Source organism: Strix aluco, chromosome Z (genome assembly GCF_031877795.1).
Source record: "Strix aluco isolate bStrAlu1 chromosome Z, bStrAlu1.hap1, whole genome shotgun sequence".
Lineage (NCBI taxonomy): Eukaryota > Metazoa > Chordata > Aves > Strigiformes > Strigidae > Strix > Strix aluco.
In genome coordinates this window covers 40,602,358-40,623,864 of record NC_133971.1, presented here as the reverse complement: position 1 = coordinate 40,623,864, position 21,507 = coordinate 40,602,358, and the positions used below count along the sequence as shown (strand labels likewise).

Here is a 21,507-nt window from a genome sequence, read left to right as displayed (position 1 = left end):
CTTTCATAAAGTTCAGGTAAATTGGAAAAAGCTTCCTAGATCATACCTTCTGCATACAGGTTACTTTGTACAGTTGTATTTTAAAACAAATATTGCCAAATGAAATTCTGCTTTTTGAGATTCCAGTATTTTAGTGCTCTCTTGATAACCTTATTTAACATGTAGAATTACTTGGGATGAAAATGAGAAAAAAAACTAACAACGAAATAGCAACATAAAATGTTTTGCTTCACCAAAAAAATAAATGTTTCAACATGTAACACAACATGCAACAACTATCTTGCAAGAATTGGAAAGCATTAAGCCATAAAAGAGGTCACAGGTCTCAAGAGGTAATATGAATTTAGATATTAGAAAGATATAAATTAGAACTGTATCACAGCTTTATTCTAATACATGTTAAATCATACTAAGATTTATTAATTTAATCTACCCTGCTATACAGGATGAACAATCCTTCCAAAGAGGATTGTGGCATCTTTTTTGGATTATATATTCATATAAATCCTGTGGGTTTTTGGAATGAAGATCTTTCTGACTTATTAAGTTCTGAAAGGAGGGAGAGGTTAGCTGATTTTCTTTGGATAAAAATACACTTTGATCATATTTAATTACAAACAACGCTACTTCTCAAAGTGCAGGAAAAAAAGAATACTCAAACCACATCATAAAAAGAGAAATCACGAAGACACCCTTCAGGTAAATGATGCCAGCAAAAAGCTGCCTGAATAAAAACCAGGTGAAAATGATGTTTGGGTCTTACATGGATGAGCAGTAAAGAGAATTGTGCCTTATATGCCACAGGTCACACGAGACCCCAGTAAATACATATTCCTTCCAAAAATTATGACAGAAGCAGAGCCTGAGTCTGGCCCCTACCTTTCCCTGTTGCAGCTCAGAGAACAAGAACATGCATCAATCCTTATGGTATGACAAGAGCTGGCAGCCCTTCTTGAATCTGAGCATGCTGTGCATTGGTAGCCTCTGAACACTTGCTATGTGGTACCACTTCCCAAGCATGCCCTCAGTGAAGTTAAGAATAAACAAAACGTGAGAAGTGGAAGATAGCTGGACACTATGTTCATTGTTCAAATATTACATTGAAAGAAATCTCACTCTAGCACTTGAAATCTTTCTTTTAAAGTCAGTAAGGAAGAGTTTCATCCACCTCGTCTCTAGGATGGATAAACGGGTTGTGACTATTAGAACAATGTTCAAAAAAGTAGCCAAAAATCAATGAACACAGAGTCCTTAATTACTGGGGGGGCACAGGGAGGAGGGAAGGTTTTTGTATTAAGTGCAGGTTTGGTCTTCTAACAGATATATTAGCCCAAAACAGCTGGTGAGAGATGGCAAAGGAAGCCATTTCCACATCTGTCACATAAAATGTTAAGATTCAAGTACAACAATGGGCATTAATAATTGCAAACCCAGTGTCACTGCAAACTTTGCCTAAGGAGGCATCACAGCAATTGGCAAGTTCATGTCCTTATCAAATAAAGCAATGAAAGGTTGCTCAGCAACCTGTGACCATGGGTTTGCAGTTCCAGGACAACACTACACATTTCATGAAAATCAATTACTGCCTTCATTCCCATTAAGCTTTTCTATTATTTCTTTTCAATACAGAAAGCAGTGCAATGTAAACTGGTAGTTCATGCCCCCTTTTGTGATGCCCAGTGCGTCACCACCTTATTTCTGCAAGTAAAAATGAGTGCAACAAAGTGTATTTATTTTCTGCTGTAGAAACAAACTTAACCTCTGTAATATTTCAAGTGACTTCGACACAGTCATCACGCACTGCAAGTTCAAGCCATAGCAAACATTGTTTCTATCTGCAAAGAACCTGTTAGGCAATATGGTAACGTTTGTTTCAGTAAACAGCCCCCATAATGAAGCCATCCAATAGGAAACAAATACCTTTAACATTTGGAGGGGTCAACTAAATTGCCACTGTTTTCTGAAATAATTTTTACCCTTTCCTAACTTGCTACTCTGTAATTTAAAATATCTAAATGATACACTCCATCACTTGAAATGAACTCTGTCACTATTTTATTGACTTCCAATCCTATTTCATGTTGTATCACCAAACAAATGTAAAATGATGAGAGAATGAGGATGGATATTCATGCAGTATCATGAATGTTTATTTAAGTAGCAAGCAGAACTGCCATATTCCGTACATTATTAGCTACTCCAGACTCTTAATGATTATTGTTTCTTCGTAATCTCGTTTCTTCATAAAGTGTACTCTCTGATATGAAATTATAATCAAGCATAAGAATGAGGCTTGATAAAGTTCTGACACTCCTACTTCAATCATGCAAACAGTATAAAGGTTAGTTAAGAAACAGTTTTATTTTTTTAACAAACTACAGCAAGAAAAGTTTCACAGCAAAGAATGTTCATATTCATTTCCTTGTAAATCTTCATCATGAAATATTTAATAACCATCATCCGTGTCCTAGAACTTGTAAACATCTACCCAGTCCCAGTGGGATCAAGTCTCTTCTCATTTACAAAACCATAAATCAGAAATAACTCTGTTGAAGCTAATGGAATTTAAGAGGCATAAATCAAGGGCAATCAAATCTAATGGGGTTACTTGCATAAGTAAAGGATTTAAGAACTGGGCACCAAGTTAGATATACTGTTATATCTCCATCCAGTTATTTAAACATCAATATAAAACTCTTAAGCACATTAATAGCAAGGCAGTTTATAACATTCAAAATGACTAATGCAGTGGCCTACAGTAGTCATACTGTTTCCAGTGAACATTTATACTGCCAGCAATAAACCTTCTCATGCTGTACTTTGTCTTACAAATCTGAATTCAGCTCTTATTGGTCATAGTAAATACAATGTTCTCATTTAACTGACTTTCTCATGAGACTTGATTTAAGCAATTTCCTCCTCTATCACAAATATAATTTACTGAAGAGTAATAAGAAGTGACTCATGGGAGTATCTAGGACTGTGTTAAGTTCATCTGAGTGGTATGTGCAGGCACTAAATCCAACACTCTTTTACAGTGAACCAAATGATACATCTTCAACTTTGTACTGTATCAAAGTCTGATGATCTTCCACTCTGTACAACAATCTTAACTGAATACAGAGAAGCATGCAATTTGTCCAGAACTAGGCATGATGCTGATACATTCACTTATCTTATTTGGTTAATGCTAGAGTTGTGCAAAAATTTATACTTCTTTGTGTAAAAGTAAGGTTTGCCAGTATCCATGATTTTGATATGACAACTTGAGCAACAATTATTCATATGAGTAAGTTTCTGGAGAGGATCTTACAGTGTCCGAAGTTTAATAGTATGAAAACAAAAAAATGCCTGTTTGACAGGATCTAAAGATACATGTAAAGACAAAGTAACTAAGTAAGCAAATAAGACCAAAATAATCTCCAAAATGATTGCATTATGTAGCATTCAAACCTAGTAAGAAAGAAAACTTCACCATCATCATAACTAATGTTTAGTGAGGATATCAAAAAATATTACAGCACACAAAGGGACTGTTAATTCTAGCATAATCATATAATATTCCACTTGAAGCTATCTGCAATCACCCCAACAAAAAAGTGATGTACTAATTCAGAGATGCTCAGGTCTCTCCTGCTCTACCAACATCCATAGTGCTGGAAGAGTGATTAAGGTTCAATGCGGCATTCACTGGAATCAGTGAGATCTTCCACTGTATTTAATGGGAGCTGCAATAAGCGCTTAATGAAGAAGCACTTAATTTTTTTTTAATCCAGACCTCACTGAGGCCTACATTTTAGATTAAGTTAGCTTCTAAATTACTTCAGACTACAGAGAAGGGTCAAGGAGAACTGATATCCAATTCAAGTTGAAGTATTTAAATTTACTAAAATCAATGAAAAACAGGTCACAGCTTTCATACACTGTCTGTTTCACACATATAAGAACTTCTTGTTTGGAGAGCAGAATCTTACAACCTGAGGGCTCAGTGAATGCTTAGCTGTGTACCTGAAAGTAGATTTTCTTGGAGAAAAATGTTTTTACTGTATATCTGTTTAATATGTTGGTATTAAATGTATAATACCAAAATGCTGAAATAGGGAAAATCTGGTCAGTTAGAATGGCAGCAATGAATTGGATAAAACCATGTATTCTTCTTGATAAATGGATTTGTGTTTCGATTTTGAAACATTTCTTTTCATGTCAGATGAGTCCTATAAAATCAGAAACATCAGTAGATCAGCACAGATTCCAGCCACTACTAGAATTGCTCACTGTGGCATTAAACGTATCAGATTAGTATTTTTAATTGCCAGCAAGAAAAGGAAATCAGTCAAATTTCACAAGATGGAATGGTATTTATCTACAAGAAAGCTTCCAAAACAGCAATGTGTTGCAATGGTAGAACATTTATCATAAGAACTGTGATGCCAACACAGTCCAGAGCCCCTTTAGGTCACAGGATGGTTAACTCTTTTAGAAAGCAAGGTTCAGTGACCCTGTTTAATTACAGTTATCATTTTTCCCAGGTGATGGCTTTGTAATTTGTCAGTTGGCCATGATCATCATGCACTGGTCTAAGAATTATCAGGAGGAGTCCATTCACTGACAATGGATATTTAAACTTCTGTGAGCTGAAGCAAAGGTATAATTTGATCACACAGGCATACAGGAGTAAAGACAGTAATGCAGAGATGGGCATGTGTCAAGAGTGTCAGGGAAATCCCAGATATTGTCATACATGTCCTCTCTGGAAATGACCTTGTATTTCAAATAGGTTTGAGTAAAATCCTACTAAAGTTGTGCTTTCGATCCAAAGAATGGGAATGATTTGGCTTACAATGGAGCAAAAGGGAATCTTTCAAGAGGAAAACTAAGAACAATATCATAGTTAATACTGTCATGCTAGTTAGGGCTAGAGCTCTTGTGTGGCAGTGATGGGACACATCTGGGTCAGACTTTCTGATACAATTGGGATATTCACCAATGCATTTCTAAAAACTGCAACTGAATACTTTGTTGACCTAAATTTCAGAGACTGTCTTTGAGGTCCAGTGAGAGAAGCAGTTTTTAAAAGCAGGAAAAGCTAACCTGAGCTGTAAGACCACTGCTCAGGTATCTGCATTGGCTTCACTCCATTCCCAATTGGTAAAACTACTGCTCGTCATGCAGGACAGGGCTTGGCAGCTCAAGAAAAAGCAGAGCTTATTCTGCAGTCCATTCCTACAGAGAAGCGGCACTACTGATTTCCAAGAGGGGTAGGGAAACTTCCTCGGCCTAAAGCCCATTGCTGTTCATTCATGCTTGGCTCACTGGAGTCCAGCATATTCACAAAGCATTGATTTTTTTTTTTTTCCAAAGTTTAGCATTTGATTGATTTGCTTCAGTTCAGCTTAGATGGGTTACTCATGATACGATACTTCAAGAACAAATATTCTGCAGTCCAGAATGTGGAAGGTATATGGGTGAAATAGCTGAATAAAAACACTCAGAAAATTAAAGTAATTGAAAGCAACAGGAGCAGTGACATGAAATCTCTCACTTAAAAAACAGTTTTCACATTTCAGGATAACTGGGTGACAAATGTGATAGCAATTTTTAAAAGGAGATCTGAAGCACTATGAACTTGCAAATCACTACTAGGCAAATGAGTAGAAACTAAGAAATAAGATAATTAATGGACACTTGGATAAAAAAATGACCACTTTGGAAGTAGTTAAAACAGAGGAAAAATCTGCCTTACAGATTTAGTAGTGTTCTCAGAAGAGGTCAAGCATACAGATAAAGATGGGTAGATAGACATACTCTGGTTGGACTTCCAAAAGTCTTTTGACAATGTTCTCCACCACCAGCTTTTAAGAATTTAAGAAGTCACGGCATAAGGTCTTTGCAGAAGCAAGCAATCAGTTAAAAGACTGAAAATAAAGCTTAGGAGTAATTAGTTATTAATTATTAATTAATTAATGTTTATTAAAAAGCAATTAGCTTCTGACAGTGGGCAGTGGTCCCTGCTGGAGTTCTGCTGAGGTCCATGGTAGAACTTCTTCTGGAACCTACACTATTTCATAAAAAAAAAATTACATGAAAACAGGAGTGAGCAATAAGGTGTAGATGTCAGCTACTGTTATCACAGATATAAAGACTGTGGCTGACTGTGCATGAGCTGCAGAAGGACCCTGCAAAACTAAGTGACGACAGTAAAATGGCAAATGAAATCCAATGCAGACAAATGTAGATGAACTGATGTACAAACCCAACATCACACTAAAATGAACTATTTTGAGCTGCCCAGTACCACTGAGGAGTGATGATCTCAGGGTTATGGTAGACTAATGCCTGGCAACAGCTCAGTAGAAGTCCCAACAGCAAATGACATACTAGACATGATCGATAGAAGTATGGAGAATAAAGCAACTAACATGGCACTGTAAGAATAATCCAGGGTTTTGCCAGACTTTAAGTACTGTGTGCAGTTCTAGTCACCTCTATTCAAAGAAAACATAGTAGAGCTGGAAAAATTTTCAAGCCGGAGAAGAAGGATGGACAAAGATATGGTACACCCTCCATATGGGGAATAGCTAAGTAAGCTAAGACTCTTCAGTGTAGATACAACACAATTTAGGGGAAAATATTAGAACCTAAAAAATCATGTATGGCATAAGAACGGACAGAGATCAACTTTCACTGTCTCTTTCAGTAGCCATCAAACAAAGCTAGTAAGTAACAAGCAAGAAAGGTGGTTCTTCATGCAGTGAAGCAGCACACTTTTAAAATTCTTGCCAAAGGATATTGTGTATGCTCAAAGTTTACTTTTATTTGAAAGACTGGACAAGTGTCTAAACAAAAAACATCAAGAATTTCTAAGTACACAGAAACCATATCCAGCTCAGTCTCCTGAGCTGAAAACAACTGAAGGGAGTGTAGGGAGAAGCACTGGACGCTTGTTTTGTTCATCTTCTCCCACAGACCGTAACTTAACACCACTGCCATAGTCAGGCAGGCTGGATAGATCTTCTAACTGACCCAGAATGGCCTTGCATCCTTATGGGTCTATTTGAATAAAGGCTGTTCACAAGAAACAAAAATGTTATAGGAACTACTTCTCTACACCCTAGAAGTCATACTACTGGCTTTAGAGGTGTGACACAGGGTGCATTTTCTTTCCTGTTTGTTTTTAAGACCTCAGGTTACTGTGTTAATAAGCTCTACAAAGAAAAGCTCAATAAAAGCAAAAAAAAATGTTCTCTAGATTTATCCAGAGGGGAGGCTACATGCTACCATTGATTGGTAGGAGAATATTATCCAATTCTAGGCTTGAATTTCAGCCACACAGCACTACTCAGTAACATCTTCACTACCCACTAAGCACCCTTGCACAAAACCTGGTGGTTTTATTCCAGCTTGAACACAAATGAGTAAGAGAAAAGATTTAATTGTGACTTGTAACTTCCCTGTAATTTCAGTTTGGCCCTGGAAAACAAACATAAATGAGGCCTATTCCCTGCTGCCACAAAAACTTCTCTATTTTAAGCTGATAACTTATGCAAATTAAAAACTGTATCTATCTCCAAGTACTACTTCATTAACAGTCTCCTTCAAATTCCTGAATTTGGGCACAAAACTAAACTATGGGATAGTAGATCAAAACTATGTTAGTAACATTGATATATCTATTTATTACAGCAGGCCAGCAAATGACTACCTGCCACAGTTCCTTTAGAAACTGTTTTGGTCAATACTTCAACTAGTGACCTGACTACTGGCATTGGAAAGACACCTATTAAACACAATACACATGAAGAAGCAGAGAGGATCTGCAAGCACGTTGAGGGGCACAAACAGAATTCAAAACAAACTGAAACTGTAAAATGAGGTCCGGAAAAACAAGGCAAGATTCAGCAAAGGCATATGCAAAGTACTAAACCTAATCAATAATAATCTACTGGACAAATTCAGGCTGGAAAACAATGGGCTAGGAATTTGGCAGAATCAATCTGTGAACCATAGCAGATCACAAGTTGAACTAAGTCAACAATGTCATAACAGCCACGGGACAGACAAATACAATAATGAGCTACATAAATAGAAGTGCTGTGCTGAAGACAACTAAAGGAATCCTTAAGCTGTACTCAGCTGTAATGCTCTAGCAGCTCCTTGCTCAAGAAGATGAGCATCACTTAGAAAGACCAGAGTCAAACAGCAAAACTTGATCAGTGAAAGCCTGACCTATGTGAAACAAAGGAAAGGACTGGGCTTAGATGAAAAAGGATGAAAGTGGGTGGCAGGAAGAATGGAATGCTACAACTTTTCTGATGCTGATTTGTTCATAAAGAAACAAGAAATGCTGGTTTTGAACTGCAGGAAGACAGGTACAACTTAGACTTCACTGGGGCAAAGAGGATAATGAGACACTAGAATCGACCATGACCAGGCACTGTGGAGCATCCTTACTGAAAACCTTTGAAAACTGATTAAATATCTGTCAGGAAAGATGAGGGCACAGCTGATCCTCCTCAAGGGCATTGCAATGGATAAACTAATCTATAGAGATGTACCCCCTACCCTTCACTTCTACAACTGTCAGCCATTCTCAGCCAGAGGTCACATCATACCAGACATGACCACTGTCATACAAGAGGTATGACACACTACTGATTTACTCAATATGTTTTACAGATTTCTTCTGGTTCTTCCATTTTAATCTAGCCTGGTCCACTTCTTATGTATTTTGTCTGAGAAGAGCAGTCCCACAAACATTGCCATCTGTAAACTGGGCTTGTAACTAATTGTTATTCTTAAAAGTATAATTTAGCATGTGTTTGCCTAAGGGCTTTAAATAAAAAATCATCACATAATTTGTAGTTTGACTATGCTGTTAAATGAGATTCTCACATTCTCTCATTTTGTAACAACATACAAGGACTATTAGGTTGCCTCTATCACCAGAACCCATTTGGCACATTCTTTTCTTCATCCTACTCCTAATGAAAGCTCACATTTAGTAGCAGTAAGCTCTGCTCTCTCTCCCTCCTCACTCTCATTTTTAACTGCACAGACACAGAACTACTGCTAAGTATGAAGTAATTAGCCATGGCATACGCTTTGTATTATCCAATATGTGCTGATTTTCTGGTTTTGTGGCATATGAACATTTGCAAGAATATTGTTTCAGTGCTTACATTTTCCAAAGATCTTTCTACCTGGTGGTTATTCTCTACCAGTCCCTAAACGTACTTTTTTCTGCCAGCAATAGAGAAAATTCAATTTTCCTTGATGTATCTGTGTAACCCCACTACATCTGCATGTGAACACAGTTTAGAGTACAGCTAGCTTTGATTCTTTTAATATTGTAGTGCTGGTACTTGCATCTTTAAAACTCAGGACTTCATTACATTTACCCCAGGTATTACATTTTAGTAAGAGTATACCCTGTGTCAATGCTGTGACCACACAGGCTATTAAGGGGCACGTGCCTTTTATTAACTGTCTGTATTATTATTATGGGGTAGTTGAACTTCTTTGCACACAGGCCTACTATCCTGCTTTTTTAAGTCATCCATGTAAGGTGATGGAGATTATGGTAGCAAACTTCTTCCTTTGCTGAAGACAAAGTTACTTTAGGGTCTTTATCTTAAAATAAGCTCTCTTTTCTCTTAACTGAATGATTTTTTTCTAGTCTTTCAATTTCAGCTACTTAGTTTGCAAAACTTCCTTTTGCCTCCCATCAGGAATAGATTTGGAAAATGGAAAACAGCCATTCCTCCCATTCTTTTTGATCAATTGATCTTGTTACACAACATCTTCTCTGTGCCATCACTGGGACTTCAGGTTTGAAATGAACTAATATTTATTAACTCTTTCTGTGATTTGCTGGTTTTAAATCTCTAAACTCCCAATAAAAACAAACAAACCAGCCAACAAAAAACCCCACAACCTTTTGGCAAATCACATCAGCATTTACAGTACCTAAAAAAAATCAAATCTGTATATCTAACAGTGACTCCTGGGTCACACCAAGCTTAGAACACTTACGTGTCTTTTGGTTAACACTGTGTATTCCTCGCAGGAAGAAAATTGGAGGGAAAGGGTAGTCTGTCACTTGTCAAGGATGAGGAGTAGGCCACTAGACCCTGGAGGAGATCAGGAAAGAAGTACTGGAAGAATACAATTAGGAGAGGAAAGATATGATCTGGAAAAGTGCTGACCCATCCTCAGCCCCTGCCTAGAAGAAAGAAAGAAAAATAAACAGTAGGATCTAAAGTTTACTCCTATACTAATTAATGAAGCATTTCTCTCCCTTGTTGCAGCCACAGATAAGATACCTTTATCTCTTCCATTCTTACATCACCTTTGGGGTATCAGCTGTTTGTTTCTCCTGCTCTCCTGCACCTTCAAGAAAAGTCCCCTGACTGAATGAGAAACTCCTGGCACCTGATGACAGCAATCTGAAACTGATGAGGCACCACTTTCTAGAAAAGCACAAACATAGAAAACCTTCCTTATTTTGAAGCCCACACATTTCAAATTAAAATAAAAACTCATGTGCCCAGAGTCAGTTACTGAACATTCTCCTCTTTTATGTATATAAACGAAGATGTAAGGGGAAAAAGCTTAAGTGAGTAGCACAAAAGCCTTCAGCAGTAGAACCTGCAGTAGCATTCCCAACTTCTCAGATGCTTCATAAGTCAGCCGGTGTTCCTTTCTCCAGTCTGTTGAGAATATTTTAGCACCAAATCACAAATTTATATCCAGTGAGAATCTGTGTTTAGAAGAAACAAGGAAATTCATGGGAATCAAGATGACCTATTAGTATACCTTAATTTTCATGGCTGTATCAAAAGAAAGCTTTCTTTTTCCACTGTATAGTAAGGAACCCCCACACTATCAACACTGTCATAATATTTATGCCAATTGTACGAAATGCTACACAGACTATATGTTTAATCCTCAGCAGCTGCCAACAGTGAAAGAAACTTTCCCAAAAGACAGATACTTTGCTCTTAGAGAAAGATCTGCTTAGTACAGCCACTGAAAGATAGAAGCGATAGCACAGAGCTGCTGGGGGATGCATTATACCCCAAATTGCTCCATCCAGTGTGTAACTTAGAAAAAGGCCTTGGCTGCTTTGCATTATACTACCTTATCACAGTCCCAGAGGGCTTGCTAGTCCAGACCATTTTATTAAAAGACTCAGGCCAAAAGAATAGAAGCAATTCTTTAACATGAGACAAGGATTTGTTTGCTGGAGGAACTACTAATTGCACTTCAAGGGTAGGCCAGAAATGTCTGCAGTACATGGGAAAAGAAAAAAAAAAAAAAAGTCAACTCTATGCATTTAAGTCTTGACATTACATGTTTGTGCTATTTTAAAGCCCAATGAAACACAGGACACCTTGGGCCAATTCTTTTGTACATTGATGCTTCACTGCATTTACTTCATCACCTCTAATGCAGCTGTGGCTATGTCACAGAAATGACATTACCAGTAATCAAGTACTCAAGTCTAAAGTTATGGACAGGCCTTTAGCAGGCCTTAAATATAGGTCTATTAATTTGAGTGTCAGCTCAGGTGGGCCCTACTGTCCAAATCAGAAGCTCCAAACTGGTGGCACTAACTGCAGCAATCAAAATCACTGACTTCCCAAAGGATATCCTGCCCACTTGTGTCAGTCAGTAAGGGGATCTGCTGCCTCTGTTTCTGTGATACGTAACCTTCGTTCAGTCCTGTGGGGAAAAGAGTTTCCTAACAGAAGCTAATAGTCGATACAATGATAGGTCTAAGTTGCTGCTCTATGATTTTCCAAGCCATAGATGAAGAAAATTAATGACAATCCTACTAGATTCACTGCAAGAATTCAAGTAACTTGAAGAACAAGCTTCTGTGTCTACTGTCAACTTCACATTGGTAACGGGAAGGAAACACAGGGTAAATGAACAGTATGTTGGAGCAATTTGTAGGAAACAAGAACCAGAACATATAACCTGGAAAAACACAGAGTAAAAGAAGACTCTTTCTCTGTTGCATTGTGTCCCCTAAAAAATTAATGGAAAACTCTTTTCAATAAGCAGAGAAGCTAAAGCCTCAAACTGCTGTAACAAGAGATGGAGACACAGAAGTTTGAGAGCAACAGGAGTTTACCAGAAGCTCTGAGATAAAGGAGTTCTTAATTGCTCACCAGTAGGTGATCTCAAGGCCTCTTTTAACATCCCTTTCTGTCATCTGATTCATCCATCATTCTGGTAGGCTTGGTAGATTTCCTGTCATCACCATGGCAATGAAAATGGACTTAAGAGGTTATTTCAAGACTCAACTGGATATTCTTCAGATCACGAGCACCAAAAAATGGGAAAGCTAAATTCCGCCTGTTACCAGGAATGCACCAAATAACAAAAACTGGGAGAAGGGATGTTGTCTGATGTTTACGGTTCACAACCTTCCTGGGTCTACCATCTTGTCTCCACTGATCAACTTCATGTATCTTTCAATGCCATTTTTCCACAAACACAACCCAAATATTGCCTACACTTAACTATTTTACTCCTAACCTACCCTAAACTCTCCCTATTCCATAGCACCTTGCATCTCCACTCATGCAAAATTAACAGGGTGGCTGGTAAGAGTAAGGCCTTCAGAACCCCTCTGTTTTCCACTATTCCCTTCAGCTCTAATCATGCAATTAACTGTTGCCAAAATACTCGTGGGTTTGCAACTTTGCAACTGCACCTACTTGACCTTCATTTTTTGTACACAGTTTCACCACCTCTTATCTTGAATATTTTAATTCCATTATTTTTCTGGGTCATTTGTACAGAGTCAGTTCTTTGGGCCAGTAGTGGGATTTGGATTTAGCTTTTTGCACTTTCTTCTTAAAGGTGAGCTCAGAAATTTAATTTAACCAAAAATATTATACTTAATGCACTACATTAAGTTTTTTTGATCTATTTCAGATTATTTTTGGATGTGTATTTTTTTAGAGATTTGTAATTACCTTCTTCAAGCAGAAGTAAACAGCTTAGCTCTTACTGATGCAGCTTTAATTATAATATTTCCACTTACCAAGAAGAGATGTTATCTGCAAAACCAAAGTTTAATTGCCTGGCCATAGCCACTACAATATGCAGACATTAAGCACGTGAAGTCCTGCCTCTAACAGAATTCTGCTTACATGATATCTCTTTCAGTGTTTTCATAGTATATTCAACTAAGAGAATGTCTTTCAACATCTCACACTAAATACAGATTTTTAAATCGCTTGCAATTGTCTCTCAACAATAAACAGTAGATTCTTACCCCATTCTCATATTCTTTTGCAATTCCTGTTCTGTGTCAAGTATCTTCCTGCTTTTCCAAATCTATGCAGAAAGCCCATTACAGGCAAATCTAACTCATCAGTCCAGACCATTCGACTTCCTTTCTCTAAAAATTAACACCTTACTCCTTTTACCCATCTTTATCAAGTGATACAGTCTACAAAGAATGATCGATAAGCTTCACAGAAAATGATGCATATGTTTTTGTATTTTTAAGAAATAGAGTCACAGAATTATTGTACATGGGCTTCGAGCAATATATACATGTTAAACTATGTATGGTCAGATAACAGCCATCTGTATTATTTTATGGACTCTGAATTCTCAAATTATAAATTCTACCTAGCGGCCAGGTCAGACTGATGAAAGTTGTATAAGCACTAGCTGTGAATAAGAGAACAGACATTAGACTGACCACCAACATACTTCTGAATGTGCTGTCACAGAAATACCATTTGGGGATGATTTTGCAAGAAAGTATCAGAAACTTAACACTCACTGGCCATAGTAAAAAGATACCCATGAAAGGGAATTCTGCATAAGAATTTTTGCAAATGCACAATGCTTCTTAGGGCATGTAGCTGTAACAGTAGAGTGCTGAGCTCTACATTGGCACAGCACAATGACATCTAGCATCTAGTTACTTCAACCCAAAGTACATACAGGAAGCTCTCTGGAATTTCTTCACATACGCCCACTGCCTGCTTCTTGTTCTTAAAGGCTGGTTATAGCCAGAAGATGAGGAATCACCCATCAGTCTAGTTCACATTATTACTGAAGTTTTATTTCTCCTGTACCCATCATTTAACATTCTTACATTCATCTTCTACTTGCACTCTCCCTATAACTAAATAATGGTATTGGCTCCTTCACATATGCTCTCTTTTCATCTGCATACCCAGTAATGTATCTTCCAGTTTTTCATTATTTATAGTCCCTATTTTCTCTCATTCCCATCTGTGTACCTGATCAGTAATGTATCTATTATTAATATCTCATAGGTGTATACATGGCATTTTCACTGACACATAAGAAGCAATAGTAGCTTACTACATTCTTTCCTTAATTCATCATGATGTTTGGATGTTCAAGGTATAAAAAAGGAGGCTCTGAGTTAGCCAGCTGGCCTGACAAAAGACAAAAGGGGAAGAAGTGCATCCTCCAACCAACTAAATGTTGCTCATTTTGGTGCTGTGAAGGCCCAGATATGAACACAGAGAAAGACCTTGAGCAAAGGAGGTGTGCAAGACAAAAAAGAAAAGCATCGATGCAAAAAACTTTGTGCTTGAGTTCCTAAATGGCAGTTTCAACGTGGGGGTTCAATTTTTACATGGAAGCTTCCTCCCAAATTTCTGTGCCTCTAACTGGGAATAACATTGCCTACCTGTCCAAGTGCTCCAAAAGTACTGTTTTACTGCATCTTTACACACCCTCTTTGGTGCTACTCAGTGTCATTTTCCAGCCTTTCTTATGTCAATTATTTATCCTAATAGACTGCACAGCTGTCTTATTCAGGCTTGCAATGATTGGGAAAGGTTGAGATGCACACTTCAAACTTTTGAGTCAGTGATGCAGTAAGTGGTAACTTACTCTACAACACAAATTGTGTTGTGTAGATCTTTGATCTGTTTGATGCAGAAGGCCTGTTGTGCAAATGCAGCTACAGTGTTGTGAATCTCATGTATAAGATGAAGCTTTCTGTACCTGTAAATGCTCATTTCTAAACCTTCAATTCATACAGTATAAACTATTGTCTAGAAAGACTGTGCTTGGATGTTCGTACCCAAGCGTGCAACGGAATTATTTTTTAAGCACTCACCTTGCTTAATCCTACACAGGCAACTCATATTCTGACGATAATTGTAAGGAAAGCCAAGGATACTGGGCACAAACTCAGAAAAAAATTATGTTAGGACACTTTAAACAGCAACCGTGCCTAGCTGTAGCAGGGGTGGGGGTATTTTTCAGCGTGATGGGATCCAGCGAGAACCAGGTGTTTCCTCACTTGCAGTTCCTGGACCTGGCTGGATCCAAGAATCTTCTCGCGGGGTGATCTCCGGATCTCGCCAGTCCAGGTGTTTTCCAGCGAAACATCTGTGGGCTCCGCTGCGCCCAGGTGCTGCCCGACCGGCCGGGCGCGGGCCGGGGCAGCTCTGCCTACAGCGCCGGCATCCAAGAGCCGACCTCTTCTCTCCCCTCCTTTCGCAAGAGACCCGGCGGAAAGCGAGCGGGCTGCGGGACAGCAGCGCGGGCCGCGGCGGCGGGCGGGCGGGCCGGCCGGCTCCCACTCTGGGGCAGCCCCGGCCCCCTCGGCCGCGCTCCCCTTCCCCGCGGGACCGCGGAGGCCGCCGCACGCCGGGCAGCCGCCCCGGGGCAACGAGGCCACCCCTGTCACCTTCTCCTTTCGCCCGCCCCTCCAGAAGGGGGGTCGGGACGCCCCCCGCGGCGGGCCGGCGACCGCAGCTGCCACGTCCTGGCTGCCGGGGCGACGGGCGCTCGCCGCAGGACGAGTTCCTCTTGCATTGGCGTTTTTGCCTTTGCAAGGGGGGCAGGAAGCTGCTCGCCGCGGAGCGCAAAGTTCAGCCGCCGCGGAGGCAGCGCGGCGGCGGGTAGAGACCCGCGGAGTCCCTCGCGCCCCGCCCCCCGCCCCCCCCCCCCGGCGGCTCGGCGGCGTGCGTCCCGCTCCGCACCTGGCTGCGGAGGGGGTCCCGCAGCCGCGGCCCCGACCCCTCCGGCGGGGCCCCAGCGTACCTGTCCCCGCGCATCCCCTCCGCCGGCCCGCGGCGGGAGGCCGGGGGGGGGGGGGGGCGGGGGGGCTGCGCTTTGCAGGCCGCCCCGCGGCGGCGGGGCCCGCGGCGGGGCCGGGGTCGTACGGCGGCCGCGGAGCCGCCCGTCCCTTGCCCTTGCCCCTGCCCCGGCAGCGGCGCAGGGCGGCGGCAGCGGACCCTGCCCGCCGGCCGCGCCGCCGACGCCCGCTTCGAAGTAGTTGTAAGGAGCGTTACCTGTCCTATATTGACGTATCCGTACTTGCTAGCTATCCTGTTGGCCTCCGGGAGCCCCCCAGCTATCCGCACAGCCCAGTGGTTGGTGTACAGGCGCGTCCTGCAGGCAGGCAGCAGGAACCCCAGCACCAGGGTGAGCCGACAGAGAAGGTCCCCGCCGCCTCCGCCTCCCCAGCAGCAGCGGCGCTTCCAGCCCATCTTCTCCTCCTCCGCACACAACCCCCACAAAACTTCTCTTTCCTTCTTCCGAGGTTCTTCTCCTCACCTCCGGGCGGCACCGGCGGCGCGTCCTCCGAAGTTACCCCGAGGAGGAAACTAGGAAGAGCTTGGAGTAGTGCATTGAACCACCCGGGTGTTAAATGATGAGGGGTTGGGAATAATGGCTATGATCGGTGATTACTGTTGTCCCCTCCTCCCGCCGCTCTTCGGGGATTAAGTAACTTGCTTGGAAAGCTTCTCTCACAGTTTCTGAGCGCCAGCTTCTCGCTCTGTCCCCAGCTGCATGGGAAGTCGTCTCTCCACGGGGAGGAGGGCTCCTTCTCCCTTCTTTCCGCGCTTCCCTCCTTTCTGACTTCCTTCTCCCTGCCAGCAATTTTCTGCCTCCTCTCCCGCGTCTGGCTTTTCCTCGCCTTCCCTCTCTCCCTCCTGCCCGGAGTCCCGGAGCAGCGCGGCGGCGGCGGCAGGCGGTGTGTGAGTGTTAGCAGCTGAGCGCCTCAGTTCACTCCGGCTCAGCCACCTCCCTCTCCTCTCCCCTCCCTCCCCCCTACTCCTCCTCCTCCGCCCGCCCTCGCTTGCTCCCGCCCGGCGGCGCCGAGGGCCAGGGGAAATGGCAGCCGCGCTGGCCCCGCGCTCCGCCGCCTCCCGCGCTCCCGGGCCCGCGGCGACCACCGGCCCCTGCCGCCGCCCCCGAGGGCTGCCCCCTCACCCGGCCGAGCTGGGAGGCCGCCGCCCCGCTGGCGGGGCTGCGGGAACCGCGGCGCAGTGCGAGGCCTGCGGCAAGGCCCGGTGCCCGGCACCGGCTGCGGGCCCCCAGTCCTGCCCCCGCGGGCGCGGAGGGGCCCTGGGGGAGCCCCGTCCGCCCCGCTCGGCCACGCCCGCCCTGCCGGCCCCGGGGAAGCGGGCCGGGGGACCGGGCGGGACACAAGCAGCCCCAGAGCTGCCTCACTGGCATTCGCCGGCTCTGCCTCACGGGGGTCTGCGGGCCGGTATTTTATAAACGTTGGTCAGCGTCATTTAACGTTGAACTGGCCTCCAAAGCCCGGTGGTGGTCACCACGCTCAGAAAGAAGAGCGAGCAGCGGCTGCTTCAGCCGAGAAGCGGTGGTCAGGACAAGGAGCACGGCCTCCTCGGCATTCCTTCATCCCCGTGCAGCGTGGCCGCGGCTCCCACCACCTTGCTGGGGAGTGCTGCTGGCCGCGGAGAGCCTGCGGCCTAGGGACGGTGTGGCGTGGCTGGGCCTGGTCGTGCAGAGGCCTGGTCCTGTGGAGGCCCAGGCATAACGGGGGAGTGGAGGTGCCAGGGTGGGGTGCGAGGAAACGTGTGTCCACCCATGCCCAAACTGTTGCTTACCAGACTAAACCTGAGAGCCACCACCATGGCTTTGGACAGCCTATGGGTCTGCTCCCTCTTATTTGAAAGAATAAGTGCCTATAAAATTCAGTCTAACAGACCTACTGTGAGGATCCATTACAGGTTGTGAAGGAATTCGAACAGGAGATGTACTAATGTAAATGTTGTGGGCTTTTTTCTCTAAGGAACCTGAAGTGTCCTACAAAGTCAGGCAGCCATCATTCTCTTTTTCATGGGGATGTGAAGTATGAGAACCTAAATGCTTTACAAAAAGTCATACTGTAACATGGAGTTCCTTTTTGCCTCCCCTAAGACCCGTGCTCCTACCTTTAAAACCACAGCTTTCCTAATAAAATAGAAACAGTAAAGTGCAGACAGCCAAAACCACATGTTCCACTTTAAACCATTCTCTGCCTTAAGTTAATTCATTTTTTCCTTAAACATCAGTATTATATTAATGGCTAATGTCTTCCCACATCCTCTGATTGCTTTTAAAAGGGGATAAAAGGGGGAAATCCATTCTCTACCTCCCTGTTTGTTCTATGTCTCCAAAAATTTATTTGCCAGTGATTAGCTTTTCCCTGTCAGTATTTTTTCCTGTAGTTTACGTTATCTTTGCTCAGTGTATTACAACATACTGTTTACTCCTGTTTGTAGATTCAAGACCTTGACGTGGCTCACCTTCCCTGGGATTTCACAGATGATGGCTCACTCTTTAGCAAATAGTTCTACTGAAACCACAATCAACAATCCCATTGGATTCAGCAGGAGCAGTGTTAGGCCTGGATGGTTACATCTAGAAGCTAATATTCATAAATACACATTCACTGAATATGACATTACATCTCCTCTAGCAATAGCCCTACTTATTGATTGGTTCAATGAATTACACAAGTCAGCTCTCTTCCTATATCTGGAGTGCTTAAAGTATGTTTAAGCATGAACTGCCACCTTACTGAAGTACGTAGTAATCAATGGGTCACAAAACCTGAACCTTGTGCAGTCTCAGTTTGTTTTTCTGAAGAGGATAAATTAAAAATCTATTTTCTGATCTTTTCTCAGTGAATTTTACTGTTGTTTTGACCACCTTATTTCTTGCTATAGATGGTGAGGGGTTTTTTCTGACACATAAGGCACAAACTACAAGCAAAAAGTAAAGCTGTGCTGTAATATATCTACTTCCAACTTGGCTTACATGACAGTGTTTTATACAGAGGTACAAAAGCCACTAGGAATTGGTAGATTTGACAAATACATCATTGTCCCCAAGTATCTTTTCCTAATGCTACATTGCATCATGTAGCCTAACAAAAACGTTCTGAAAGTCACGCTATACCAAAAAAAAGCCTCTGAAAAAGGAGGGATGTAGTCCCCAGAGGCATTTTTTTCTGTGATTATAAAGTGCTCTTTGCTGAGGCCAGATGGCAATCATAGCTAGTTTGGGAGCATTTGGACGTGTTTCAGTGTGAACCCCAAACTGCAAAATTTTGCTGAGTACCTCATCACAGCCACATCCTTAGGGGGACTGCACTGTCACACACACACCCCTCCCCCCCCCCAAAAAAAAAAAAAAAAAAGACGAGAACTCCTGCATTCCTAACCCATGCCATGTTCTAATTGAAGCTGTTTCTTTCTGATACAGCTAGGAAGTAAGTATACTGGGTGCCAGGTGAGCGGAGAGACCAGTGAGGGGAGTGTCAGCAGTAGTGTAGTTTATTCAGTGTACCTACTCTATGTGGACTGCTTGTAGCTGCTAGCTGAGGTTGCTTCTGTACTTTCTTGGAGGCCAGATAGCTTGTCTATACACACCACGCTCTGGGGAAAGTCTTTTCTCTGAGCAAGGGCACTAAATTGGTCTGTTTCATCACTGTTGTCACAACCTGTGACTTTTATCTCTTCCCCCTGCCCCCCGCCCCTACATTCTTACCCCTCTGCTATGATAAAAATCAGTATCTGGCTGACTGCTCAAAATGCAAGTTTTCATGTGTCTCTGTCTTGTCCTTTACTTATTGATACTAATCACTGAATCCCTCCTCTATTGTTAGTTCCAATTGATTGTGATCCAGGATCTGACCTTGGTTTCTGTTCTCACTTTCCTCCTATTTCATCTAATTGCCTCTCTTCTCACTATTTTGCCTACCTAGTCCCAAAATTATGATTTCCTTTCTAGTCCTTTCCCAGCCTGAAAGTCCCTCTGCCTCACTAGCTCTGGCAGCTTCTCTACTGTGCTGTGCTTCATTTCAACTTTCCAGCATTCTTCAATAGGAGTTTCGCAGATCAGTGCTCCAGAGATGTGCTGGGTACCCTGGGGTCATAATTCAGGAGGAAACCACAGAGGGCATATATATTCAAAGGAAGCGGCAGCTTCCAGGAAGTCCTGCAAGTGGATGTGCTGGCCGCTGAAGACCTTCTGGAACAGAGAACGTTTTCAGAAGGAACTGGGGGTACATGTTCATCAGTTTTTGGAGTGGAAGTGTCTGGAACATAGTAGATGAAAGAATACTCTTCAGGGAAGAGAAATCTTCAAAGAATGGAGGTTATGTCAGGGAGTCATTCAGAGGTTGCCTTAGAAAGATGGATAGTTTTGGAATCCAGAGGAGTATTCAGATTTCCTTAGTTTTAAGCACAACTTTTTTATAAACAGTGCAGCTAGGTCACTTGACACCAACCACCATACGATCCAATTTGCTGGTACACAGTTCTTTGATCTGCAGTTTTCCATGCTTGAGGCTTGCCTCTGGTTTTATTTACTTTTATCTTCAACTGCTTTTAAAAAGAATAAAATTGTTGATTTTTTTAAAATAAAACACTGTTTTTGCACATGATCAATTATGTTAGCAGTTTCGTCCTTAGCAAATACCTGCCTCATTATGCATTGAAACAGGATGTGATCCCTGTTTTGAGTACATTGCTGTTCTCACAAAAAGCCACCTATGTGTGTCCAAATTTTGAGTGACAGTATTCACCTGTACATTAGACACTTTTTTGCCTTCAGCAGCAATACCTTGAGATTGCTTATCCTCACTCAGCATGCTTCTCACTGTTCCTAGTGTATAGACTATAGGGTCTGTACCCCTAACCCTGTGGGCAGTCCACAGCAAAGCATGACTTTTATGCAGCAATTACTGTTCCAACTTCTTGTCAGTCACTGTAGGAGTGAGCACAATAATTGACAGCAGTCTTTAATGAGCCTTTTGGCAATGCAGAGCAGGAAAGCCTTCTGCCCTGAATGTAGAGAAGACAAGAAAAAAGGCGGTGGAAGTACTCAACTGGGATAAAGAGTCTGGGGCAGAAGAAAGGAACAGAAAGAAATTGGGACAGGTATTTGGTAGAGCAGTCCTCTGCCCAGGGTGTGCTCCTGCCCAAGCCTTGCATTTCCCGTGCGCGGTTTAATGGCAGGAGTTCAGTGATTCACGTAACGAAATAAAAGAACCTGTCTGTTGGTAGTGAAGAAACAGAATTTTGGTCTGGACCTTGGAATAGGCCTGAGTCTGGGCTTTTCCTGATCACGGATAATTGGTTTGATACTGCCTCATTCAGTTACCATGTGGATTTCATTTTGTTTTTATGAATAAGGCTGCACTGCATATTCTTCTGTTCTGTTCACCCTGTGCTTTCTCTTACC

At 42.4% G+C, this 21,507-nt stretch overlaps 1 protein-coding gene across 6 annotated transcripts in view; it reads right to left on the bottom strand.

The window, feature by feature from the left end:
- PCSK5 (proprotein convertase subtilisin/kexin type 5) overlaps positions 1-16,969 on the bottom strand; it is a 256,533-nt gene extending 239,564 nt beyond the window's left edge. For all 6 annotated transcript variants that reach the window (XR_012621526.1, XR_012621525.1, XM_074811734.1 and 3 more), the window contains exon 1: positions 16,314-16,969. Coding sequence is in view for 4 of the 6 variants with exons in the window: in XM_074811734.1 (XP_074667835.1) it covers positions 16,314-16,511 (198 nt within the window). In the remaining 2 variants the exon portion in view is untranslated. The remainder of the gene's footprint in view (positions 1-16,313) is intronic.
- Positions 16,970-21,507: the final 4,538 nt, after the last annotated feature.